The sequence below is a fragment of the Pyricularia oryzae genome, chromosome 2 (genome assembly GCF_000002495.2).
Source record: "Pyricularia oryzae 70-15 chromosome 2, whole genome shotgun sequence".
NCBI classification, from domain to species: Eukaryota; Fungi; Ascomycota; class Sordariomycetes; order Magnaporthales; family Pyriculariaceae; genus Pyricularia; species Pyricularia oryzae.
The window spans coordinates 2,542,777-2,568,036 of record NC_017850.1 but is presented as its reverse complement, the minus strand read 5'-3'; the positions used below and the strand labels follow the sequence as shown (position 1 = coordinate 2,568,036).

Below are 25,260 nucleotides of genomic sequence, written 5' to 3'. Positions count from 1 at the left end.
ACACAGCCGGCTCGGAGGTCCGGCAGAATGATCTCTTGTTGTAGTACACTCTATTTACCCAATTCGGAAACTCAACTGGTCCTTTCGTCGGGTTCTCACCGTGCGAGACAGGTGCTGCTAAGGGACGACAGGTTGGTTTTGAGGGAGAAAATAAACAGACTCGTTGACACCAAGACACCTAGGTCAGCCAAGCTTGTCCAGTTTTTTTTTTAATCGCAATGGTGAACCGCTTCCCCGGTACGCTAGCGATGACAATCTGGCGTCAAAGGGGATCAAGCAACACCACATCGCTTGTAGTGCCTCGTTCGTTTGGTTCTCGGCACGCGCCGTTGCCCCCACTAGGAAGAGGCCGACTAGTTGGCAGTGATAGTCACGCCCCATGGCCCCTTGCAAGACACACGGGACTTGAGGGAAAGGGGGTGACGAGGCCGTTGTGCGGACACTCAAAAGTCATATGAGCCGGTTTCCCTGTTGCAGTATTGTACCCGCCCATCAGCGCGGTGGCGGTCCTCCGGTGGTCTGCCGACTCCCTGGAGCAAGCCAATGTGGCTAGCTTGGGCATTTTATATACCCCGGCCAGTCGCTGTGAGCATCCCGTCTCTGCCTTCTTTGCCGTCTTCGAGGACAGAAATGAGCACAGGCAAGGAGAAGTCTGCAGACCGGGTTAGGAAGCGACCTAAGACGGCCGGATAAGATTTCCACGTCACCATCCTTGCACTCTCTGCACTCTGTTAGAATGGCCTATCCAATTCCAGCCTGGGATGGAATGGACGCTTCAAAGACTTCCCGAGAGACGGAAGAGCGAGCCCAAGATGACTGACTCGCATTTCATATCTGGCTATGCTGCGCCGACAATTTTAACGGTCGATAACCATCTCATACTGCAGGACTTGTAGTTGAAACCGGGCCTAGCCGGTTGGCGATCGCCGGCGAGGTGGTCCACAAAGTAAGCCCCCGTGTTGAGCACACTTTGTCCAGAGCGCGCATGGTAGAACTGAACCTCAAGGACGGGGCAGCCAAGGCGACGAGACGAGTTCATGAAGAGAATCTGTTGGACGCTAAAAAAATCATGCTAGGGTTTTTGATCGTGATTACCTACCTGTCGGTACTGTACTTATCAGTGGCTTCTTGGTTTTGGTTAAAGCTTGGTGTGGTTATGCAGTCCCGCCGTTTTGGTTGGTCGGTGCCACAAACCAGCCTTGCCAGCCTATTAAGGCGCGAGGTCCACGTTGAAAGCCACCCATGTGCTCGACAAGAACCAACATTTTATCGATGGAACTAGGCTGCGCTCATTCATCCATAACAACCAAGCATCAAGCTCGTGGTAGCAGCCCGTGATTTGGTATCCACGCAATGCACCTGTGCTGATATTGCGTGCATAACACCCACATTTGTTGAACCTAGTAACGAGCTGGTGATCCAATCATCCTCTAACGCAGTAAGATAAAGTTGTTGTTCGCTGCGCCTCTCTGAAGCATCATGGTGGGTGACGCGGGGTTTCGTGCTTCGGTTCAATCCTAAGGCACCACCTTCACCTGCGGAACCTTAGCACTGACTTACTTGACAGACTTGTGCCTGTAACGTTGGATCGCAGCCACCCGGCACGGCCGATGGCCACTTGGAAATCTACTCCTTACGTGAGGATTCTGTTCGTTGTTGCGTTGTGGCTTAGTGGCGCGGGTTTTGGAGAAACTCAGTCGACTACCTTGGTTTTTTTGCAAAGGTAAAAAGGCGGCGAATGGAACCAAAAAAAATTCCCTCAATCACCCAACAAAATCCAAGACATTTCCGAGTTCCCGCCCATTCACAAGACAACCCTACAACAAACCTAAAGGACAAGCTTAGCCGGGCAGAGGCAAGCCACTGCCACGATGCACTAGCGGGGTAGGGTAGGCCAGATGGGTTGTGTGGGGAGGGAAACACGTATGCGGGGGCGAGATGTTTCCATGTCCCTGGGGAAAAGCTCAAGGTCCAGGTCAAGTCCAGGTCAAGTCCAGGTCAAGGTCGAGGTCAAGGTCCCGGTCCCAGGTCGATCACTTACTGTTTGGTTGGTTGCTGTAGCCTCAATGTTTATTGTTGAGTGGTCCCCGCCGACAAAACATCTGCAATACAGTAAGGTTAAGACGGCCAAACCATGGACGAGTAATTGTCGGCCACGACCCAAGAATGATGAAAAAAAAAAACAAAAAAAAACGACTACACATTTCCACACTGCATTATTGACACAGCGAGGTGCATGCAATAGAGTGCAGAACCAAGGGACCATTTCTTGGCAAGGCTGTCGGCGGGATGGTTACAGAAGTACATGTACAGTACGGAATAGACGGCAAGACGGATAAGCAGGCACGTTCAAAAGCAAGAGTAGGGAAAAAAATAACAAGTTGAGAAAAAAGCAACAAAGTCAACGAAAAGCAAAGCAAACAAAGCAAAAAGGGTTAACCAAAAAAAAAAGCCGCCAAAGAGGATTGCCCGATCGGGTGTTGTTTGAGATGCCATCTTTGATAAACCTTAATTGGGGCCCTTTGTGTTTTGGATTAATGCGCGCGGTGCGGCGTACCATTCTCAACTAATCCTCCAAAACGCATGGAAGCCGTCTGGTCTGTACATTTCAATGAACGGGTGGAATTACTTGTGTGTCGACTGGTTGTGCGCCGTTTCCATCTTGGTATCGATTTATGTCGCAGATGGGACGTGGAAACGCTTTGGTCCACAAATGACGTGGGCGGCAAGGGAGGATCGAGGGATTTTTTTTGGGGGGGTTTGTTTGTTAAAGCGTTTCTTATCTCTTGAAAAAATCGTCTATGATGTAGTACAGCACCGGCGAGAAAGACATGATATAATCATATCGAGATTTACCTAGTCCCGGCCCAACACGTTTCGGGTGTAGGGTGCCGGGTTGTAAATTGATGTGATTGACAGGTACAGGTACCAAAACGTGCTGGCTATACTGCGAATGCTATTTTGTTACTTGGTTTACTGTATCTTTTATCCCTGGACAAAACAACATTAAAGAAATGTTCATCATGCAGAGCTACCTCGTAGCATGTTGGAATACCACGAGAAAAATGCGACAGTTATGTAGTAAAATAACTTGATTAACTACCTAGCTGCCTGCCTGAGGTGCTATCCTATCCAAACACAAAGGTTAAAAAGGTAGCGAGCCAACGTTGCCGAGAGTGGACGAGGAGAAATCAACCCAAGGCAAGACTTGGCTTGGCCTCAGCCATGCCAGTCAAACGTAATACGGCCAATCATCGGACTCGTTGTGTCCATTAATACTCCACTCTCGGCGAGAAAGCGGAGAAGCGGTCTTTTGCAGTCGTAAGCCCCTCCACAGCTGAAAGGAACAAGGCCTTGTTTATTCAATCATCAGCATCATCACCAGCCAGTAATCAGTCACAGTCAGCATCCTGTTGCTAGGTCCGGGGGAGGTTGCTGTGCAGATCCACCCACGATTTTCACTTTGCGGATCTTATGGATGTGGGTATGTCCGAGCTTCCTTCTCCTTCGTTTATTACCCATCTCCATCTTTACAACATCAAAGACGATTGAACCCGCGCATTATTCATTGCATATGTAATGTATGCTGCGTTTGCCATTTGCCTGATCAAAATAAAAAAAAATCCCACCGACTTGTATTCATCATACTTGTTTTAAGGGAATGGATGCATGTCATTTCCTCGCCCCGACAACACGCTTCAAGTTTTATGGTTATCGCATCGTCGGCCAAAAAGACCAAATGCAGTGATTGATTGTCTGCTACTACTCTGGATCATTTATTTTTCCAAGCTTTTACGACTCCGAACTACGGAGTGCTCGGTTTGTCGGGTAGCATCACTATCTATTATTTGGTCGCTATCGATTCATCGAAGGCACTTTCGACTCGGATCGCCTATCAAGAACCTCGCAGAAATCCAAAAGGCGAGGGGTACCTTGTGCAAAGCAAAACCGGGGTGCGGGGACGTGACTATACCCGCAGCAACCAACAGCGTAAAAAGGGACCACACCGTCCAAGGCAGGGGGGGGGAAGAACACAACACCGCCTGCGCGCTTTTTTCCCGCAGGTGCAGTGGTGCAGCTGTAGTGCATGCATCTCCTGCTCACCCGCTTCGCTACTGGCCCAGTCGATTGATTACCGCCCCGACCCCCGATCCTAACAAAACCCCCAATCCCAGCTGAACCACAGACCAACAATTCGTCCATAGCCTGCTCTCCCGTACTTACACCTAAGGGAGCTACTCTTCTTTTTCCGTCCATCAAGCCCCGTTCCTCTTCCGCAGCGTCTCGACACCGACTATCTCCCACATGTGTTCCCGCGCGCTAGAGTTGGAGTAGCCAGCCACAGCCCAGCCTGTGCGGTGCAGCTGAGCGAATACAGCTTCACCGCCCTGGGTGAAGAGACATAGGGAAAGAGAGAAGAAGAGAAAAGGAGAGATCACGCGAGATCGGCCATTTTCCCTACCGCCCAGGGATTCTAAATCTCTTGAAGTTTTTTTTTCTTTTTTTGCTTCAATCCCTGCAAGGCGAGCAAAAGAAAAAAATTCCGTATCAAAAACCAACGGACCCCAACCGACACTCTATTCTGCTGCTCGCCCCTCATCGACCGCCGTCTTATTCGCCTCCATCAGCAACTGTTTCTGTTTCGTTTCGAGGTGCACCGCCCACCTGTCAACCCTCACAGCCCCCGATTTCCACCGGTTCGTCGCGAATAGAAAGGACAATCAATATAAGGGGCCCGGTTGCCTTGTGGTCAGGGTCAGGGCTGCCATTCCCTTGGGCCTCGGCATAGAGCAATAAACACCAAAGACGCAAAGAAGATGGCGACAACATCGAGTTGGAAGAGCAGTAGCGGCGGGCACTTCAATGGGACAATCACAACAGCGAATGGAAATAAGATCACCAAGGGCCGAGGTCGCATGGTGGTCAAGCCCATACTGAAGAAGCTCCAATCCGGCTCGGAGAAGAATTCACTTGATCTCGACCGCGGGTGGGAGGACCAGCAACACAACTGGAACGACTATCCTGCCAGCAGATCGGCTAGGGACGTGTCATTTACCACGCCAGGCTTTATGGAATCCGGAGACGTCGGCAGCCTCAATAGCGGGCCTAGCTTAGGCGGCAAGGTTGTGGACGTGGGTAGGCCCAAATTTCAGCACGCCAGGTCACCATCCGGCGCAAGCCATGCTTCTGTTGGTACGACGGGCAGCGGGACCGGGCCGGGAAGGGGGGGATTTGTGCACCCGTTTCAGCAGACGCCGCGGACGGCCACTCCGCCATTACTCTCATATGCTGGGTCTATGGCGAGCATTGATGCCGGTGCTGGCGGCGGCTGCGGGCGCGATTACTCACCCACAATAACGGAGAATGAGGACGACGATTACGCTTATCAAACTGGAAAGATGCACCCATATTCCATGAGCCAGTCGAGCCTGCGGAGGCCTAGCCTCGCTTCACAAAGAACGGCGTCGTTTTCTGATATGCACGGAGTCGCACAAAGTAGCAGCAATGCGAAAACCAGCAGGGCGGGGAGCCACAGTGCGGCTGCTGGCAATTCGGGCAGCTCCCGCATGGTGCACGGCGGAAGTATGTTGAGCTCAAGTAAAAGTCAGTCTGATCTTCACTTGAATCTCACCCTAGGCGCAACAAACACCAGCCACCCATCAAACAATGACTCTGCAAACAACTCGCCCTCTCTTCTTTCACGTTCAACAACGACAACCACCACAACCACTGCATTCCCAGTCCTCACAAGCCAACCGTCACAATCCTTCGTTGCAAGTCCGACCTCGTCATTCTCGGCCGCACCGCTATCACCCCTCCGAACCTCACTAGAAATGGGCCTGGGTGGGCTTGCACCGCGACTCCGTTCGCTGTCTGAGCAGCAGGAAACCCGTGGCAAGAAGCCCCCCTCGCTCTCGGACCCGGCGGAACATACGCGGTTGATGCGCGAGAGGCGCGCCAAGTTTGACGAGAAGGAGCGCCTCAAGGCCGAGAAGGCGGCTCGCAAGCAGCACAAGCACTCGGCATCCCAACACCAGTCCAAGGACGCCGAGAAGCGTGATCTCGAGATGTTCCAGAGGCAGAAGCACGAGGCCGCTCTCTACAGCAGCGGCAGCAGGCCGGGCACGGCATCCGGCGCATCGATCATCTACAACCGCAGCAGCATCAATCGTCCAATCTATGGCGTCGACCAATTCCCCATCGTCACCAACGAGAAGATTGAGAGCAACATCGACAGCAAGAAGGGCAAGAAATCCGGTTCCTTCGCCAGGGGCGCCGTCGGCGCGGCCGGAGGATTTGATCCCCAGCAGCAAAGGGAGCGGAAGTCGGCCAAAAACGTCTGGACTAACTTTGTGCTCTGGATTCGGACGACCATCTTCAAGCTCAAGAGGGGGGATTAGAAAGACCATCCTCGGAGGCTGAAGTGGGGAGAAAAGAGACCCAGGGCGTAATCGGCCGTCATTTGAGGGTTTGCGCATGATATGGGAGTGAGAAGGTCTAGGAGAACAAGCGAGACGGTGACGATTACTTGGATTTTTATCCACGTAAATATTCCTATCTCCGCCACTATTCCCGATACCAATCTACACGCCTATTATCCGAAGCATTCTTAGAAAGACAAAGTTTCTCGAAGCGACTAACAGACACCGATACCACACCTGAATCGCAATCACAAACAAAAACCACACCAAACTGTTCACCCACCCCTTTTACTGCAGCACAGAACTGCAACGATATAACACGACTTTATGACCATTCTCTTCATTCTTCTTCTCTACATTCGTTTTCTTTTTTTTGATTGGAAAAATCACTATGTGACGGGATTACATGGGCCGGCACTTTTTTTTCTTCTATGCATGTCTATTCCTCAGGGTTTTGTTCGGGTCCATACTTTTTTTTCTCCACTCCTGTATGGGGGGACATATCATTTCGGCTTTGAGAGCACTGCGGCAGGCGTGCTCCTGTTTTTATTTCTTTCTCTTTTTTTCTTGGCGGGCGGGAGCAATTGTGTTTTTGTTTTATTGTTGGATTCTTTTTGAGCTTGGTTGGGTCTTGTTCTTGTTTTGACTCTTCTTGGCGCTTGGCTTGATTTCCCGCATCTGAAGCTTGATTTCCTCCATGGTTTGTGGCTTTGGAAATCAGATCCTTAACAAAAAAGACAAGAATCCTTCCCTCATACATTTCGGGGGATGGAGTCTTGGGGGGGTACTTTTCTACTGTCGACCTTGGATTGGTACACAGGAGCACAGCAACGAATGGACCGCCTGGTGGGAACTTCCCTACGTGTGTGCATTTACAAAAACAAATACCCCTTCTTTCTTCCTCCTCGGAATCACGTTTTTTGCCCTCATCAAACCGATAAAGCTGCTGTTTTTCTCTGTTTTCGATTTTCTTCATCCTGGGAAAGGGTAAAATCCCGAGGTTTTCAGCTGGCAACAAACCGCATCACCCATAAAGAAGATAGGACTGTTTGATATACATTTCCGGGCACAAGAATAAACTGAGGTATATACACTACACGGCTTTCGCAAACAAGATCAATGCAAAAAGGAACTGGGAATCTATCTGCTCGTTCTTTGGGTCGTGTGATGAAAGATGGGTTGTTTGCAAGTTTGTACGACAGACTTCTTACGTGGATAATCTCGTTTATGTGATGGTGTGATGGTGATGATGGCTAAACGTTGCACCGGGGCTCAGTCGTACTTGACGAAGGGGAGAACGAATTTCCCCCTCTTTGAATTCATGCCAGCCCGTGGATAAATAGGTCGCGGGTTTGTATCACGAGAAGTCCCAGACAAAAGGGAATTTCTTGTGTCTCGGCGCCCGAATCGGCCAGCTGAGCCACGCAGGACTGGTTCAAACTCTGGAACAAAAGGGGGAAAGGGGAAGAGACAGCCAATGCACAGCTGCCAGGCCGCCTGCATGTCCTCATGTTGCTTAAATGTGTAGCATTGAACTTGTAGTCATTTCCCACTGGCCGCCGAAAAGGGGTCTTTTAGAGAAATTTCATGGACGAACAATATTTTGGCAAGTCAAGTGAGAGGGAAGCAGTCGTAGTAGGAACAAGTAGTGTCAAAGAGGTATCAAATTCTTTTTGTTGAACGATAAGTTATGTTGACAGAACGAAGAGAAGTGGCCCATAAGAAGGTAGACAGAGAATGGTAGAAAGAGCACCGTTGTAAATGAAGAAACAAACAGTCATCCCAGTCTAAAGGTATCGCAAAGAAGATAAGAAAGAAAATGTTTCCTGTTCGACCTGTATGGAATCAGAAGAGCACGACGGAAAGCTGCCTGTTCAGCCTTGAGCCCCAATACCTGACCGGACAACTTTCTTTGTTGTGAGATTGCGACTGATTACTTTGGGTCTATGGCAGACGCAAAGGTCAGTGTGTATATGACTTGTAGGCTTGACTCGGGGGATATTGCTTAGAGGCTAGCCAGCTGGAGCTTGAGCAGCCGAGGAAGCTTGGAACCCCAGCCAACGACGGTCGAGAAGCAGCAACAATCGTGCGTGTCGCAGCTTGTCTGATTCGCAAAGGCAGCAGCGGCCTTCTTGAGGATGCTGCAGCCGCTGCTGCAATCGGTCTTGGTGACCTGGGGCTGGCGCTGGTTGAAGTGGTGCTCTTGACCACCGTGGCCCTGGTCATTGTCAACGTTGGTGCTGACAGATGTGACCGTGGTGGTAAGGATTGGGTCGGCAGACCTATGAGCGCCGCACACAAAGCCCATCGTGACCAGGCTCAGGTCCTCCTGGTGGCCGTAGTCGATGACGGTGGTGGGCTTTGCCGGGGCGCGGTGCTGGAAGTCGTTATTGGTTGCGTAGTTGTTGGTGTTATGCTGCTGCTGGCGGGTGTAGCGCTTCTGCAGCTTGGACGCCGGCTGTGGGAATGCAGAGCGGGTGAAGCCAAATGCGCGGTTGTCCTCTGGTATCGAGAGCGAGGGCGGAGTGACCATGTAACCGGATACCAGGTTAGCGACCCCCAGAAGGGTAATGAGAGTGGTCACCGGGACGCGAGGCCGCATTTTGTTTGACTTGAGTGGGGGTGTGGTTTTATTTGATACTGGCTATCCTGAGTTGTGACTTTGATGGGTGGGTTGTGCTGTGGGTTGGTAGAGATAGTTGATATCCAGGTCTTCTTTTTTTGCTTGAGGAGTCTTTTGCGAAGTTTGTTGAAGGAGTGGATGAGGAAACCTCGTAGAGAAAAAGGGCAAAGTGATATCTGATCTGGAGCTGAGCTACAGATCAGATTGCGGGTAAGGTCTTGGTCAAAGAGAGTGGTCACCGGCCGTCAGATCAAGAGAAAATCAAATGGAAAGAAAAAAGGATCGTGTGGTTTGCTTCTGGCAGCAGGACAATCTGACGCGGAGTTTGTTTGTTCAAAATGTTGTTGTGGTTTCTAAAGGATTGTTGGTTTGTGGTTGAAGAAGAAGTAGGTAATTTGACTGAACCCTTCAAAATCCATTCCAAGGGCAAGAAATTCATTAGCAAGTCACTTGGTCCTCACCTTTATATGCCATGCCGAGGTAGGTAGGTAGGCACCTTACCTCTTACCTCTTACCTGACCTACCTGGGCTTCTCCTGTCCTCGACTACACAGTATAGACTCGGTTTGATCCACCGTCCAATAAGAAGCCTTCGCACTTTCTACTTTTGACCTTCTGCCTCTTGCGCCGCGTGCTCAACCATATTTGTATCGCGCCATCTTTCCTGTTTCGACTCTTTCATCCCTCTTGCCTTCCCTTCCCTTGGGTCCTTCCAACGCGCCACCAACGTACTTGCCCTTGCCCGCCTTTGTGCTTCGTCTGCCGATAACGGCAAACGGAACCTTCCCCCCTCTCCTTTGGAGAACCAAAAGGCAACACTTTGAACACACAAAGCCGATCGGCCGGCCGCGCGCACCTTTCAGCTCAGGGGAAAACGGTGCAACAATCGCCAGCTGGCAGGACAGACAGAGGGGTTGTGGGATGCGAACAGACCATATCTTGTGCGCAGACGACCGCGCGAGTCCGTCGTGGCTCTGCAGTACGCCCGGGTACGTTCTTTGGTAGTCCAACAAGGCATCTTTCTCTTTTCCTTTTGCTCTTATCGTCTGACGTGAATCCAGGATCAGCGGTAACGGGCGGTCTGCTCGGGCTTGGCCGAGCCTTATCTTCTCGGAGTAGAACAAAGATGACGGTTCAACCTATCAAAACAGTCAAGGCATTCATTTGTCCTATGTTGAAACTGAGCTAGACAGGCGTCTGTCCTAGACGAACACAAAACGTGACTGATTTAGGTGAGCAACACCTCCTATGCAAATGGAAAGAAATGATATGAAAGGGAAACTCAACAGCCTGAGCGGGCAAAGTAAAATAGATTCGACATGACCTGCATGTGGAGGTCAAGCTCCTCTCGCATAGCCCGTCGTCCTGCGACCAACAAAATCCTGGCCAGATCTCAGGAATAGATGACAAGGTAGACGGAAGCGGCAGCGCCCGCCGTGCCATGACCAATGGTTCATCTGCTTTGTCCATCTTGATGCCCCGTTCGCCGGTACGGGAAGCCACATACATTTCGAATTCAAGAAGGACGCGTCTAACGTGCGTAAGAGCCTCGAGAGCAGAGACGCCACAGAAAATGCAAGGCGGGTGCAACGCGGGGATAGTTTCCGGGTCGGAGAAGCAGCCCTATATCATAAAAGCCGAAAGCCTCTTTTTTTGTTCCTTTGCCTCCCTATAGACGAAAGATGATGAGCTTCTCTAGCATTACATCTCACATCCTTCTTGAGGTGGCACTAACCAACAAGCTTGGCGTCGCCCTTGTATCACAAGATCCTCATGACCGGAAGATACGGTACGGAAATTGGCTTAGCCCGCGACTAAAAAAGAGGCAAACAAAGAACACACAGGGCCGCTCTGTGCAACTGGAAAACAAAGTCTGTAGGGGGTGCGGGTAAGGCTTCTCGAGCGAATCAGCTCGCTGCCGAGCATCATTCGGAGGGCTCCCTGATCTGTTTCCATTTTCTTCTTGTGCTGCGTCCAGTCCTTTGTGACGTGGGCTGAGAGGACGCTGTAGCGCAATTTATGGTGAGACTCAGAGCCCCTTTTAACGTTACCAAGTGTCTACATCCCTCGTGACCGTCTGAGCCTCTTTCTCGCAGCTTGCTCGGTAGGGCAGGAAGATAAAGATCCACCCAAGCAACTAACCATGCTTTCTTCCCTTCATACCTTGTGCATCCTGCAGAACATGTTACTTAGTCTGCCCCTGTGTTCCGACCTGTATTCTTCTCCCAGCTCAGGAGAAGGTGATGCGATAACAAAGATATATCGACGTCTTGGGACCAGCTCAAGAATGATGTAACGAGAACTCAGCTTGTCTCCCGTTTCCTCAAGCCAACATATCCCCTGAGCAGCCTCTTTTACCTCGCTCATAACGACTGTGAGCAGCTTACGCGTCCAAACTGCCCATGAACGATGCTGTATTCCGTCATCACCATTGAAGACCGTGAAGCCAAGCAAGCTGAGCCAGCTGAGATGCCTCGGTAACTACATCTAGAAATACACAGCGGCCATGCCAGATCGTCATGCAAGATATGGCGCCACGCTGGTACCGCTTGATCCTACTGGTGATTTACAGGACTTGCAATGCGTTCCACTGCAGGGCCTTGGGCTTGTTGGACTGTTGCAAAACCAATATCTCGGTGAATAGCTGCACCCTGATAGCAATAGGCAGAGATACAAGTGATTACGGATGATTGTTGAAGGACCCAACAAAAAGAAAAGCAGGCATCTGTGGAAAATCTTCTCGCTCAAGCTGTCAGCTGACCTGACCTAACCGGTGAAGTCATAGATGTAGCCAAACAATTTCACCGACCTCTCTCGGGCATGAAAGAATGATAGGTTGCTCGTAAGCGACCTCCTCTCCCCTCTCTTCTCAGAGTCTGGCGGGGAAAATGGCAAGGACGCGTGATGCCTCTGTGACAATAACAGCAAGGCCGTCTAGTGTGTCAGACCTTGGCCAGTGGAAGCAAAAAGGGAGAAGACAAGTAAAATCAAGGAAAGACGTAACCATGATGACGCGAAGATATAATAGTACACAGCAAATAAATGCACGACAAAAAGGGCAAAGAGGCGAAACAAGACGTTATAGCAGCCCTCCGCGCCGCTATTTCATGTCACAGCTCAGAATATGACGACCAATGTATATGGCGTGGAACTTTTTGCGTGAGTGGGCGCACCGAGATTAAGCGAAAAAAAATACATACTGGAAAGGAAGCCCTCAGCCTGTCACGCAGCTCCTCCCCGACCAGGTCCCAGCCAGCGGAGCAAAATCGGAAGGTCATACGGGTTTTTCCAGACACTTCTCATCTCCGTCAGGTGCCCAGGTGGGAGATGACGCATCCGCGGAGGAGGGAAAAAAAGACAGACTTTAAAGGTGCCTGAAACGGGTATCGACAGCCGACCCAAAGAGGACGGTCCCTCGCGGTGCACACTACTAAAGGGTGTTGCGCGTCCCTCGTCGAAGCCCCGCCCAGGTACAACAGTGTTCGGCCTGCTCACTTTTGGGTTCAAAAACGAGGTTTTATGGATAGCTCAGTTTGGATTCTGTTTTCTTTTCCTTTCTCTCGGCTAAGGAGCAGTCTCGTCCTTGGGGGAATTTGGGCGTCGACCCATATGGGTATTACTCCGTAACCTGCGGTCGGACCTCGCAGGTTGGAATGGAGCGTGCGGGAGAAAGAGAAGAGAGAGAGAGAGAGAGAGAAAAAAAACACACTTTTTGGTATCTTGGTTTCACATGCGCTTATATTTATGAGTATCCACCGAGCCGCAGGAAATCGAGCACATAGACCATACTTGCTGGAAATATACGGGATCCCGTCCGCTCCCCCCAAGATTATATTACTTACCTTACCTACTACGTATAATTTGGAACTGTACTGTGCACTTTTTAAGTGAAGATTGACTGGCCAAAAAGTCAATAATTTGGAGCTAGCCATCATGGAAAGCGGGAATTCATCCTATATAAAAGCCCTCAGATACTTTCTCCGAGAAATGACCGTTACAGTCGACCATGGCGCTTTGCCTGCCAAGCCCATTCATGGTCGGAGCCGGCGGGTGACATTCGGGCCCATGTGAGGGGTTTATAAAGCCCGAGGACGGGCAAGCACTCATTAATAACTGGAACGGGTCCTAATTCGGCAGGTGGCTAGGTAGATCCCTTCTATTAATACCGCAAGTCTTGACTCTTGACCTTGTTCACGGCCGATAATTGTACGCCGAATAACCTCAGAGTATTGCGAAACCCATAATAGTCAGCCGTGGAATACGCTTTTATTTTTTTTTCTTCTGTTCTTTTCTTTTCTTTTCTTTTTGCAACCTCGACAAAAGTCCCCCCCCCCCCCCCCCCCCGCTCAAAAATGCCTTTGGCCGTGCTGCCGGCCCTGGTGGGCGACATAGAAGAAGCCTTCAACGTGCACTTTGACGCGTTCCGGGACGAGCCCATCATGCGGTTCCTCTACCCGGGCGGCGTGGACCGCGAGGCGCACCGCAAGGGCACGGCGACGTGGTGGAACCACGACAGGACGGGCCACCACTTCAAGTGCGTCGACACGGACACGGGCCGCATCGTCGGCCTGGCCAGCTGGGACGTCTTTTGGAAGCCGGGCGACGGCTTCGAGAGGCCTGCCGGCATCCCCTGGCTGGAGGGCGAGGATAAGGCGCGGTGCGAGGCGGTGCTGGCGCCCATATGGGACCTGCGGGTGAGGTTTTTTGGGAAGCGGCGGCACGTTTGTGAGTTTTTTTCTTTTTCTTCTTCTTTGGTGCATAGAAATACATGTCATTGTCACGAAAAAAAAAGAAAAAGAAAAGAAAAATCTCTAACGCAAACAACCAGACCTCGCGTCCGTGGCCGTGGATCCCCAGCACCAGCGGCGCGGCATCGGGTCTCTGTTGGTGAAAAGCGGCGTCGACATGGCGGAGCAGCTGCAGGTCCCCGTGTACACGGAGGCGTCCGAGTCGGGATTCGGGCTGTACGAGCGCATGGGCTTCGAGCGGGTGACGCATGCGCGGCTCATCCACCGGGCCGAGGTGACGGGCGACCCGGCCGACGTCGAGGTGCCGCTGGTGGTGCGCATGCCCAGCGCGGCCAAGGGCATGTCGTTCAAGGAGTGGGAGGAAAAGGGGTTCCCGGAGAACTATCAGTAAGCTTGCTCTAGTTGCCCTGGTCGGCTGGTATGGGGAGGGGAAATGTAAGGCTTTGGGTTTTGAGAGTCGGTTGTTCATCTTGTCTCGTCGTCAGCACCAAGGCTTTCGCGAACCTCCTCGAACTGAAATGGACCATGCAAACAGCGTTTTGACCATACATTGAACCATTTATGAGAATGCGCGATCACAACCAATGTCGCCTCTAGCTTGAAAGACCTGTCATATTCCAGGGAGATTCTCTCGCCTGCTGTTCAATACAGCACGGTGCCCGAAGCACTCAAAAGGGGTTTGAACCCAGAGTTGTAGGAAAGCTTGCCGTTGTTTTTATTGCGCGAATGTCGAGGAGGAATCGACTGGGATCGCATCCGAAGGTAAGTGTCTGCGAAAAAGCTACTGGAATTGCTGTCAAACAATGTGTAGAGGCTTGTCGGATTGCCATATTGCCATGTTTAATTATTTCCCAAATACGTCCTGGGCCGCCGCCTTCCATCGCTCTACTCAACTCTGGGTCCAACACCACCACGACCACTACCCCTCGCGCCCGAGGGGTTTGTCGCCTTCTTTCTACGCGTTCATGGATTTAATCCCGATGTTCAAGCATGATCGGCCCCGGCTTGTATGCCTCGGAATAGCATATGTTCATGCGCTGGCTGGAGGCAAAAATGCCCTGGAAATTGGAGACTGATACAAAGCGCCTCCTCTGTGGTACTATAGATACCGCAAATGAATTGACAGACGGCAGAACTTGGATCACACAGTCAGGACCTAACACAAGGCCTTAAAAGGTAACTACCAGCAGTGTTTCCTCACCCTTGTGGATAGCTCGGTCATAACCAAAACACTTGTGATCTGTGCCAGTGTGACATGTCAGTAGGGTAATCTTGGCAAAGAAGAGTTGAAGATAGAGAGGACCAGTTTGGGCGTTTTGTCAAGAGGATATAGGTTTGTAACATCGCAGTCACTTTTAGTAGCGGAAATGAGTTGCAGCAAGTTTTCAGGTTGGGACTTTTATAAAAGAATTGTTTGGACAAACCAGTGCACCTGTTTGATCTATTTCAGAAACATCTATCCAGACCAACCCTGTCCAACAGATCTCTTGGGGTGATGAGGGGTTTTTTTTCTATCTTATTTTTTTTTTATTTATTTTTTTACTTGAAGCAAAAAAGTTAGCATTATACTTTGAAAAGCTGATGTTAAAGTCAAGTTCTTTTACTTACGCGAATTCCGCATCCGTCGGTTTCGCAGCAGCCCCCAAAAGCACCAAGAAAGTCGTTCGCAGGGCAAAGAACAGAACGGCCTGGATCGCGGCATACTTGAGCGTCCTGTTCTGTGAGGTTTCTGCAATTCTTGTTAATCTTGGGCTTGTCAGGACCCTTGGCATAACAAGTGAGAGCTAGGGCGAGGCTGATTGCGATCAAGTTGAACTTCATTTTGTGGGGTGATATTGTGACGAGAAGCTTCAAGGAGGAGAGTTCTTAAGTATTTGAGAAGATGATTGACTTTTGCGATGGGATGATGGAGCAAGGGGAAAGAGAAAGAGGCTGGATCAAAGTGCTGGAGAGGGCCTCCTTTTATCTCCAATGGAGACGGTGTTGTTTTTAAAAGTGTATTCTTGCGTACCTAGGGACCTACCTTAGCTAGTTGCGAACAAGTTGATGGCAATGGGTATTGTCACTTTGATCTACTACTAGTTCTAGTCATTATGTGGCCCGTCTTCTGTGTGACAGACCAGGCAAAGTTTCCGATTCTGCACAAAACTACCTATTCAAGAGGTTGCGTTGGCTCTATCTAGGTCCAGAGTTAATGTAGTCCAGAACTATGTATATCCAGGCGCTTGACCCGACTCTTTGCTATTTCACTTCACAGCTCGCGGCGCGATATTCATGTCCCAAACCATATGCACCATATGCTGCATTAGTATAAACCCAAATACCGCTGAAGAAAAATCCTGTCTGTAGGGAACAAATCAGCTCTAACTAAGCATGAGATGTGGAATACGAGGTCATGTTAAAGCCAAGTACTTGGTTTTTCTCCCGTGGTATTTATCGCTCAGGGGGTACCTTGAGGGAACGAGGAAGGACCGACTTCTTCCAGGAGGCCGTGCTTGAGAAAGCGGGTAGCAATCGGTGGGATTGCTCGTCTAAAACACAAGGATGCAGAATTCATCATCAAGGATAGAAAAAAAAAGAAAAAAAAGCACAAGTTGATATCCTGCAAGACAATCTGGTCGTATGTATGGTCTCTTGATGGACCTTTTCCGCATCCTCGTCCCATTCCACCCTATCTGGGTCGCGAGAACCGCCCCGCGCCTCGGGGTTTAATTGCTCACGATAGCAAGCTGCAAGGTCCCCCGGTAGTTGGAATAGCTTACAAGTACCAGTGCCGATCACACATCCCCGAGGTAAGCTTACTACCCACATCAAACTGTATTGTTTGTTGGGTGTAGTAGTAAATAGGCGACTGAAGAGCACTTCTTACCTACTGGTTGGTGCATATACAAGATGTGCGGTTAACAAGAACTGAGGCTGAGTGTACAGTTCGATCGCTTTAGAGAAAATAAGATCACCTACCTTGAGATGACTGTGTTCAATATCAAGAAAAAAAAGACTCATAGAAAATCAGGTAGGCTGGATATCACACAAAGCTCACGTTGTCATACAATTAGAATGAAATAATGATCAAAAGCTCTCAAGGACCAAGTCTCTATTATCATTCCATTCCTTTTGTCTCTTTCGTCTTCTATCCTCCCCGGCTTCCCTGCCCCCTGCTTTTCCTGATGCTCGTACACGCGGAAGCAGACATGCTGTCCTCGGAGTTCGGCGAGGCACGAGCTTGTTGCTTCCAAAAGGTTTGGCGCAAAGAAAACAAGATACCGGAAGATTTAATACATATGCTGGCCGCGGTTAAATGAACAAATGAAAAGCAAAAAAAGGGCAAGTTATCTAGGATCTAGTTTTGATTTGGTTGATCACGATTCAACCTTCAAGCTCTGTAATCTAGCCTCGGTTTGGATGACCTATGTAAAACACAAGGTTTGTTGTTAGTAACTGTATCACAAGGTCGTGAATAAGAGGGCACAACTCACATCAAGTGCCTGCTGCACTTCCAAGACTTTCCTGACCTCACCGAGCCAGTCCCGACTCAATGTCTTGGCCCATCCCTGAAGACCGTTAACCTCCCTCGCGGCATTGTCCAGGTCCCCCTCCTCGAGGAAAGCTTGGGCGCGAGAGAGGACGCTCTCAACGTCGTCACCATCTGGGTCCGCCGCGGTGCTGGTGTGGCTAGGCTTCTTGCGGAACATGATCTTGCTGAGCACCAGGCTGCTGGCATGCGAAGCAACGCCCGCATCGGCTGGCAGAAGTGCCGCCTTGCGGACCTCGCCGGCAACGCGACGGAAGCGCTCGATCAGCTCAGCCCGCGTGGGGATTCCGTGCTGGTATGCCGACGGGTTGATGGAGGCAATGGCCGAGTCGACGACAGGGTCGCCAGCAGCAATCTCCTTGAGCGCCACGAGCTCCCTGATGAAGGGACGAGGGGCGGCGAACCCAGTCGAGGACGCGCCGGAGTCCAAGCTGGCACGAACGGCCTCGACAGCGACGTGGAGCTGCTGAGTGCGCTTGGTTTCCCAGATAGCATCGCTCCAGCCCGAGGTGAGACTGTCGAGCTCCTTGACGGCGTTGCTGAGCGACTCGAGCTGGCCGAGCCTGCCCTCGCGCTCAGCCTCGACACGCTGCTGGATTTCCTCCTTGAACTTGCGCTGAAGCTCAAGCGCCTGCTCCAGAAGGCTGTTGTTCAGCTTCTGTTCGGCGATCTCCCTCTCGCGCTCCGTCATCGTCTTGATACGCTCGCCGAACACCTCGTGAACACGAACCATCTCCTCCTCGAACTCCTGGCGCCATCGCTGCTCCTGCGCGGCCATGTGAGACTCAATGCGCTGGATCAGTTCATTTGCGTTGGATTCTATCCTGTCAATGTTCTCCTGAACCCTCTTGGCAGCCTCCTCCTCAACCGCAGCCTTCATGGCCTTGATCTTCTTGCCAAGCTGGTTTGCTTCCTGCTTAGCCTTGCCGATTGTCGAGCCGTATCTCTCATTGGCGCCGTCGGCGTTGATGACCGTGATGATGTCATTCAGCATGTGAACCAAGTCCTGAACCACAGGCTCGGTCGCGTCGGGGACGGCGAGCGGGTCAATGGGAGATGCAGGAGGCCAGCGCGAGGGCTCGTCCACTTCTGGTGGCTTGAAGTCATTCACTGCAGCTGCCACGGCCGGTGCAGCCAGCTGACCAGGGATGATGGCCTCCTCAGCCACGGGGGTAGCGTTGGAGATGGAAGCTCTCCTCTGAGCCTTGGACTTGGTCTTCTTCACAGGCTCCGCGGTCTCTGGAGCAGCAACGGGCTCAGGCTTGGGCTCAGCAGCCAGGTTCTTCGACACGACGACCGACTCCTTGGGCTTCTCGGCCTTCACAGCGCTCTTGGCATCATTGACAGCGCTCGACTCACGCTTCGAAGGCGGCTGCGTGTCGGCCACACGCCACGAAGCACCGCTCTGGGCGGGAATTTTGACGCTGCCGTCGGGGTCCCTAGCCCCTGGGCCACGCTGGTTGGAGGCGATGGTTGGGAACCGCTTGCGGAAATCCATCTCCTCCAAGTACAGCACCGCCTGCTCGCCGTAGGGAACATACTCGGTGAAGAAGTCGTGGAAGTTGTCGTTGACACGAGAGTACCACACGCCGCCGCCAAAGGCGAGTGCGCCCAGGATCGACAGGGTCAACATGTAGTTGCGCAACCTGCGGAAGAAGCCTCGCTTGCGAGGTGGTGGCGGAGGAGGAGGAACTGCCGTCGTCGTCTTGGGTGGCTCTGGCGGCGTCAAGGGAACACTGTCAGCCGGGATCTGGGCCTCCTTGACGGCGGCTGGGGCGGCTGGCGGGGGTGCCGTGCTCGAAGCTGCTGTCCTGGTTTCCGAGGTAGGCAGGACGACGGGCTGGGGAGCTTGGGAGCCCAGCTTCTTGTCGTCGGAATAGAATCGCTACATGAGACCAGAAGGAGAATAGTGTTAGCTAGGTGTCTGGCTTGGCTGAACTGTGCAATTGACGCGTCGCAATGGCCAGATAGATGGATCACAGCTGCGAGGAGCTTCATCACGCGAAGCACACTACGTACCCTTCCGACGGCCAGAGGGGGCGCAGCCTGCCATTGGCGGCCAGCGACGGAGGCAAGTTGCCTACCGCCTGGCCCCCTCACGGATCTGAGCGAAGTCCGCAACATGAGGGAGTGTGATGAGCAAATCCGGCTCTGTGGTGGTGGTTTGGGGGTGGATTGGAGCGAATGTAGCACGTTCAAAATCCGAGTCGGCTCTCACTCTCCAATGGAAAGCTCCGGTCAATCAAAATCAATTGCGAGTTATCCCGGGCACGCACGGGTGCTGGGCGCGGAAAATCCTCGGCAATTCCCGGCCAGCAGCAAACGACAGGGATATAGTACTAAAAAACTACAAGACGCGACGTCATTGTAGGCAGGTACCACCAAAAAGAACCTTTTGTTGTAGCCACCAGACATGAAAGATGGATAAGGTAGGTAAGCCTATCAAGCAAAGGAGGCACAGGACAAGAAGAAAATTCTGTGGGAGCAGGTATCGTGACATTTCTACTTCCGACCAGACAGGAGCAGAACAAATACCGGATTAATCCAAAGTATTACTTGCACTAGATCGGCAACCGTGTTGCCTGGACAAAAAAATAAATACCAAATGCAATAGTACTCAAAATCCCCTCTGTTCTATTTGTTGCAAAAGTTGAAAAAGAAATCACTAAACTGAAGGCCGACCCAGATGTCCTCTTTTCGCATCCCCCGACATCATGTTGACATATGGTAACTTTATAACTATGTGTGTACAGTAATAATGTCAAAATATCACCGGCTTTCGTTCATGTGATGATGCCCACAACATCCCAGAGAAACCCAACCAGTTGTAGTAGGTAGAGAAATCCAGAGAAACTAACGCGATTTAGTGAATGCGTGATGGAAAGAAAAGAGAGAGAAAAAAAGAAGGAGAAAAACTGAAAAGGCTATTAAAAAGAGGCAGTTCACAGAAAACAATGCTGACGACACCCTGAAAATACACATGCCCACGCGACGTCCACTGCAAGTACCTGGTAGGATTCCGAGCAGTGCACGATACGAACCATCCACTTTAACAGATCGTGGCGCATCACTTATTCCGACTCATCAATCTTTGAGCAAACACAGAACCAATTTGTGGCAAATGTTGCCCACAGGTGACATCAAGCACAGCGGCCCCTGTGACCACCCACCAGAACGTCAAACCACCATGATCCACGCCCAACCTGTTTAGCACGCACAAGAACCGTTGGTTTGCGTGTTGGCACCCTCGGGTGGATTTAGGCTGACGCCCGCACCCCGACCTGGCCTGGCATGCCTGGGCCCGGCTTGGTCCAGGGGGAGCTTTTTGGCGATGGCAGTGAAGAGATCGCGCACATTCTCTGCAGTCTTTGCTGATGTCTCAAAGAAGAGCAGGCCTGCTTCCCTTGCATATGCCTCAGCCTCGGACGTCGGCACTGCCCTCTTGTCCGGCTGCTCCGTAACCAAATCGAGCTTGTTGCCTGCGAGCGCAATGATGATGTTCTCGTTGGCCTGCCTCTGAAGCTCCTTCACCCAAGCTTTCGCCTTATCCAAAGAAGCCTGTCAACCCCTCCAACATTAGCATGCGAGCAAGACAAGTTATAAGCTTCGGGCGAGAGTGCATCGTCTGCGCATACAGATTGTGTAATGTCGTATACCACTACCGCACAGTTTGCGTTCCGGTAGTACATGGGAGCCAGAGACTTGTATCTTTCCTGGCCAGCTGTGTCCCAGATCTCGAACTTGACCGTGGTGTTCTCATCAAGCGAGATGGTCTGTGTTAAGAAGGCGGCACCGATGGTGGATTCTCGGTACGAGTCAAACTGGTCCTGTTGATGGTGAGAGGCTGTGTTAGTGATCACAATGCTGGACACGAGATATGTGCAGTGAATCAGGCTGTAGGTAACGTAGAAATCACATACCTTGACGAACCGCAATACTATAGAACTCTGACATGGAAGCCACGGTTAGTTTACAGTTCCTTGAGGCACGTCTATAAACACCACTGCCCAGCATACCTTGCCAACAGCCGACTCGCCTGGACGTTTAAGAGTATTAGCAGCCGCATAAATACAAGTGTCCATCGGATCCGTAGGGATATGCGATCGAAACTAACCCAACAACACCAACTTAAACTGCGCAAAGCGGTTGTTGCCCATGCCGCGGGCGCCGGGAGGTCCTCGTGTGGCCATGTTGATTGTGTACGAAAATAAATGGAGAGGTAGGTTGCTTCGCGCAGTCCTGTTGACGACGACGACGACGGTGGCGAGTCGGAGCTTTCGATTTTACCGACGAAACGATGCACGCCTGACAACCTGGAATGACTTGCCGGCGAAAGTCCGTAGGTAGTACAAGATAGTTAAGGTAGGCCGAAGATTAGATCGGAGTCAGCTGTGGATGCGGAAGATGAAGCGATTACTGGTCGGAGGTGTCGTCCGTTTGTTGGGGATGGAAACAGCAGTGCTGGTGATGGTATCAAACATAGAATAGCTGAAGAGGCTTGGCTATGGTTGGCTTAACCGCTCGCACACGTCAGTCTCAGGCGCCGCACGGAGGGTGGATGAGGCGTCGGCCGCCCGGTCATGCTGCAGTTGTTATGTAAGCTGTTCTCTACCGCGGACGAGAACTCCACCTAAACCAGTCAGTCAAAGCAGCGAATTGCATGACCTTTTTGCTAGCCCACGTGAAAGCGTTTTAATGAGAATGGCCCGTGCACAACCCTGAAGTGCGGTTTTACCTACCTGGGTACGTACCTTAGTCAGATTAGAAGGATCACAAGCTTGACCCTGGCCGATGGTGACGAAAGACACCAGAGCTCAATTCCCTTTAGGTACATGTACAGTACATGCTTAGAACGCCCACCTTTTGCATCAAACAATCTGGCCTTCAACCCGCCCACATGTCAGTGGCTGCTACGCCATCACTAATCGTTTTGATCAACACCGCAACTTGCAAAAGTCACCGACTGGGTCGGTCAGGCAGTTACAACAGACATTCACATACTTGGTTGGCCCAAGAACAGTGCAGTTGGTAATATTCACGACCGTTGAACCCTGCATTAGCAAGAGGCCCATTTGCACGTCAGGATGTCGCTTCCTTACCGTGACATCAACGTCCATGCGGCGCCGGACTCTTACACATTCACATCGCCGTCGTCGCCAAACGCCCCAGCTTTGACCATCGACCGTCCCACAGGAGATATTCGTCTCACCGAGGGAAATGCACTTTCCGGAAAGCGTGTTCAGCGGGTTTCCAGCATTGCAGGTATCCTGGGAATAATCAGCCTCCGACTCGGTATGTTAGCGATCGCAAAACAGACGTCCTCGTAACTCAGACAGGACGAAGCCATATTGTTTTGTGGCAAAAAATGGTATATTTGGTGCCGTGTTGTTAACACCTCTTTGATCTGCCCCGCAGACAAGTATGTCATCATCATCACCAAAGCGCAGCCGGCAGGCCGTCTCAAGGGGCACATGGTCTACCGGATTGTCTCGACCGATCTTCTCCCTTTGCGCGAGCGTCAAATCCGTGATGCCGAGGAGGATAGGTTCCTCACGCTGGTTAGGGCGTTCATAAAAGACAGCCCCATGTACTTTTCGTACTCTGTCGACCTCACCAACAGCTTCCAGCGCCAGTCCCAGCATGGCAATAATACCCCGCTATGGATGCGCGCCGATGATCGTTTCTTCTGGAACAGGTTCGTGCAGACAGATCTGATCAACTTCCGTTACACCGGCTCGCGCGCCAACCCGGGCGCCCAAAAGGATGTCGACCCTTTCATCCTCCCCGTCATGTTCGGCATGCTCGAGATCCACAGGACACACTTCAAAAACACTCCCATCACCCTGGCTCTGATCACCAGGCGCTCTCGATTCCGCGCGGGCACGAGGTATTTGAACCGGGGTCTCGATGCAGAAGGCCATGCCGCCAACTACAACGAGACAGAACAGGTACTGGTCATGAACGACAGTGGCGATGGCCTAGGCGGCTTCGCAGGCAGCTCGGACATGCAAAGTGGAAAGATGGGTGGTGGCAAGGAGATGCAAATCTTCTCATATGTTCAGACGCGAGGCAGCATCCCGGCTTTCTGGGCCGAGGTCAATGCCCTCAAGTACACGCCCAAGCTTCAGGTTAAGAGCATCGAGGCTGCGCTGCCTGCGGCTGCTGCCCATTTCAGAGAGCAGGTTCAGATCTACGGCGACAACTATCTAGTCAACTTGGTAAACCAGAAGGGTCGCGAAAAGGCTGCCAAGGAGGCCTACGAAGAAGTGGTCCAGAGACTATCTGCATCTTCGACAAAGGAGCGTACGGTCGCCGATCAACGGACCGACGAGAAATTCCACACAATCGAGCCGACCAACGCGCAGAACATATTTGACAGGCTGCATTATATCTACTTTGACTTCCACGCAGAGACAAAGGGTAACAAGCTTCACCGTGCTCAACTTCTCCTAGATCAGTTAAAGGACGTCCTGGAGGCCCAGGGTTACTTTTGCGCAACGGAATCCGCGGCCTCGGCTCTTGACGGCAAGATGGAAGTACGGACCTACCAGACTTCGGTTGTCCGGTCCAACTGCATGGACTGTCTGGACAGGACAAATGTTGTGCAGTCGATCCTTGGCCGTCACAAGCTCGATCGGATGTTTATCAGCTTGGGACTCATGGCCGAAGGCAGGACATTCAAGGATGAAGACCCACAGTTCGAGTTCCTCTTCCGCAACCTCTGGGCTGACAACGCCGATATGGTGTCCAAGAGCTACGCCGGAACGGGCGCTATGAAGACGGACATGACGCGGATGGGTATTCGCACCAAGGCCGGTGCGCTGCAGGATGGCAACATTGCCATTACCCGGTACTTCAGGAACAACTTCCTCGATGGACCGCGCCAAGACAGCTTTGACATTTTTCTGGGTGCCTACCAGCCTGCCGCGGCGGCCAACATTGGCTCAGGGCTAATCTTTGCCGACCGGAGGCCACTACTCATCCAGGCGATTCCTTACATAATGGGCTTCAGCAGCTTCCTCGTCTTTGTCGCTCTCTTCACGAAGAGGATGCCGGACGCGGCCGTCATGCCGCTGCGTTTGTTTACCTTGTTCTTCTTCGCTGTGTCTGCTTGGTGCGCATACTTTATCATCAACAACGGCATATTATACGTGAGCTCCCCTGCTTTCTTCTTTTTGGTTGTCTGGTACACGTAATGACTGCAGATGATTTGAATACTAATATTTTGTTGCGATCCAGGTCAACTGGCCCAAGCTGAACCCCCGACCATGGGCTCAAGAGGGTTATCAGGACACCATCAGCAAGATCAGGCGGGACAAGATCATCGGGCCCTTTGTTGCGAAGCACGAAAGGGGCCTCAGCACAGCAAGGTATATCAGCGCTGAGGAGGGGAAGAAGAGGGTCGAGTAGGCTCAAAAGACTCGGACACATTATGCAGTTTCCAAGGCTTTCTTTGTAGTGAACCTTTTCAATGGGTATGGGCATAAACGCTAGAGCAGGTCAGAACCCAACTACACCAATTATATTATTTTAATCGAGATGAGAATACTTCTATGACTGTTGTATGGCAGTGAGGCAGACTAGGCTGCATTTGCTAAGGGGCGGGGTGTTACGGCGGGCTATGAGTGTTTCACGGGGTGCCTCTACAAGCAAGGCTGGATCAAGCAGCTCTTCTCCTGGTTCTGCTGCTGAGTTGAAATGGCATATCATAGAACCATGGACGCAGCAACACTCTTTTACAGTAGGTGATAGAACTATCCTGAAATCAGGGGACAGTCTAGACTCACAATCTGATGAGTAACAGACCCCACTCCCGATGTATAACAATACTATCATGTCGCTTGTCAATTGTTTTGACCAGCTTAGGTGGTGTGTGAGTAACTAGATGGCACAAACATCAACAACTCTATCACTTCTTCTGCGCCTTCCGCATGTG

The 25,260-nt window shown here is 51.4% G+C and overlaps 9 protein-coding genes across 9 annotated transcripts; 3 read left to right on the top strand and 6 right to left on the bottom strand.

Annotated features, from left to right (window-relative positions):
• Window positions 1-563: 563 nt before the first annotated feature.
• Window positions 564-1,039, bottom strand: MGG_15635 (uncharacterized protein; the record flags this gene model as incomplete). Its single annotated transcript, XM_003714029.1, has 2 exons — window positions 564-652; window positions 883-1,039. 2 exons carry the CDS (start codon window positions 1,037-1,039, stop codon window positions 564-566), a joined length of 246 nt encoding a protein of 81 aa, XP_003714077.1.
• Window positions 1,040-4,817: 3,778 nt separating this feature from the next.
• On the top strand, window positions 4,818-6,401 carry MGG_01189 (uncharacterized protein; the record flags this gene model as incomplete). Its single annotated transcript, XM_003714028.1, has 2 exons — window positions 4,818-5,583; window positions 5,743-6,401. The coding sequence occupies 2 exons, from the start codon at window positions 4,818-4,820 to the stop codon at window positions 6,399-6,401; spliced, it is 1,425 nt and encodes a 474-aa protein (XP_003714076.1).
• A 1,867-nt stretch (window positions 6,402-8,268) lies between these two features.
• On the bottom strand, window positions 8,269-9,277 carry MGG_01188 (uncharacterized protein). The gene has a single exon (XM_003714027.1). It carries the CDS (start codon window positions 9,022-9,024, stop codon window positions 8,428-8,430), a length of 597 nt encoding a protein of 198 aa, XP_003714075.1. The 5' UTR covers window positions 9,025-9,277; the 3' UTR covers window positions 8,269-8,427.
• A 307-nt stretch (window positions 9,278-9,584) lies between these two features.
• On the bottom strand, window positions 9,585-11,411 carry MGG_15634 (uncharacterized protein; the record flags this gene model as incomplete). Its single annotated transcript, XM_003714026.1, has 4 exons — window positions 9,585-10,183; window positions 10,369-10,426; window positions 10,552-10,667; window positions 11,208-11,411. 4 exons carry the CDS (start codon window positions 11,409-11,411, stop codon window positions 9,680-9,682), a joined length of 882 nt encoding a protein of 293 aa, XP_003714074.1. The 3' UTR covers window positions 9,585-9,679.
• A 1,959-nt stretch (window positions 11,412-13,370) lies between these two features.
• On the top strand, window positions 13,371-15,294 carry MGG_01186 (uncharacterized protein). The gene is made up of 2 exons (XM_003714025.1): window positions 13,371-13,769; window positions 13,873-15,294. Exons 1-2 carry the CDS (start codon window positions 13,397-13,399, stop codon window positions 14,181-14,183), a joined length of 684 nt encoding a protein of 227 aa, XP_003714073.1. The 5' UTR covers window positions 13,371-13,396; the 3' UTR covers window positions 14,184-15,294.
• A 37-nt stretch (window positions 15,295-15,331) lies between these two features.
• Window positions 15,332-15,613, bottom strand: MGG_15633 (uncharacterized protein; the record flags this gene model as incomplete). Its single annotated transcript, XM_003714024.1, has 2 exons — window positions 15,332-15,334; window positions 15,401-15,613. The coding sequence occupies 2 exons, from the start codon at window positions 15,611-15,613 to the stop codon at window positions 15,332-15,334; spliced, it is 216 nt and encodes a 71-aa protein (XP_003714072.1).
• A 1,178-nt stretch (window positions 15,614-16,791) lies between these two features.
• MGG_11278 (mitochondrion protein) lies at window positions 16,792-19,540 on the bottom strand. The gene is made up of 3 exons (XM_003714023.1): window positions 19,344-19,540; window positions 17,269-19,209; window positions 16,792-17,199 (listed from the first exon to the last, which is right to left on the bottom strand). The coding sequence occupies exons 1-3, from the start codon at window positions 19,446-19,448 to the stop codon at window positions 17,152-17,154; spliced, it is 2,094 nt and encodes a 697-aa protein (XP_003714071.1). The 5' UTR covers window positions 19,449-19,540; the 3' UTR covers window positions 16,792-17,151.
• Window positions 19,541-19,868: 328 nt separating this feature from the next.
• MGG_01185 (GTP-binding protein ypt5) lies at window positions 19,869-21,985 on the bottom strand. Its single transcript, XM_003714022.1, has 5 exons — window positions 21,439-21,985; window positions 21,341-21,360; window positions 21,245-21,271; window positions 20,960-21,151; window positions 19,869-20,882 (listed from the first exon to the last, which is right to left on the bottom strand). The coding sequence occupies exons 1-5, from the start codon at window positions 21,512-21,514 to the stop codon at window positions 20,532-20,534; spliced, it is 666 nt and encodes a 221-aa protein (XP_003714070.1). The 5' UTR covers window positions 21,515-21,985; the 3' UTR covers window positions 19,869-20,531.
• A 103-nt stretch (window positions 21,986-22,088) lies between these two features.
• On the top strand, window positions 22,089-24,842 carry MGG_11279 (synaptojanin-1). The gene is made up of 3 exons (XM_003714021.1): window positions 22,089-22,616; window positions 22,740-24,475; window positions 24,564-24,842. Exons 1-3 carry the CDS (start codon window positions 22,409-22,411, stop codon window positions 24,732-24,734), a joined length of 2,115 nt encoding a protein of 704 aa, XP_003714069.1. The 5' UTR covers window positions 22,089-22,408; the 3' UTR covers window positions 24,735-24,842.
• The last annotated feature ends 418 nt before the right edge of the window (window positions 24,843-25,260 follow it).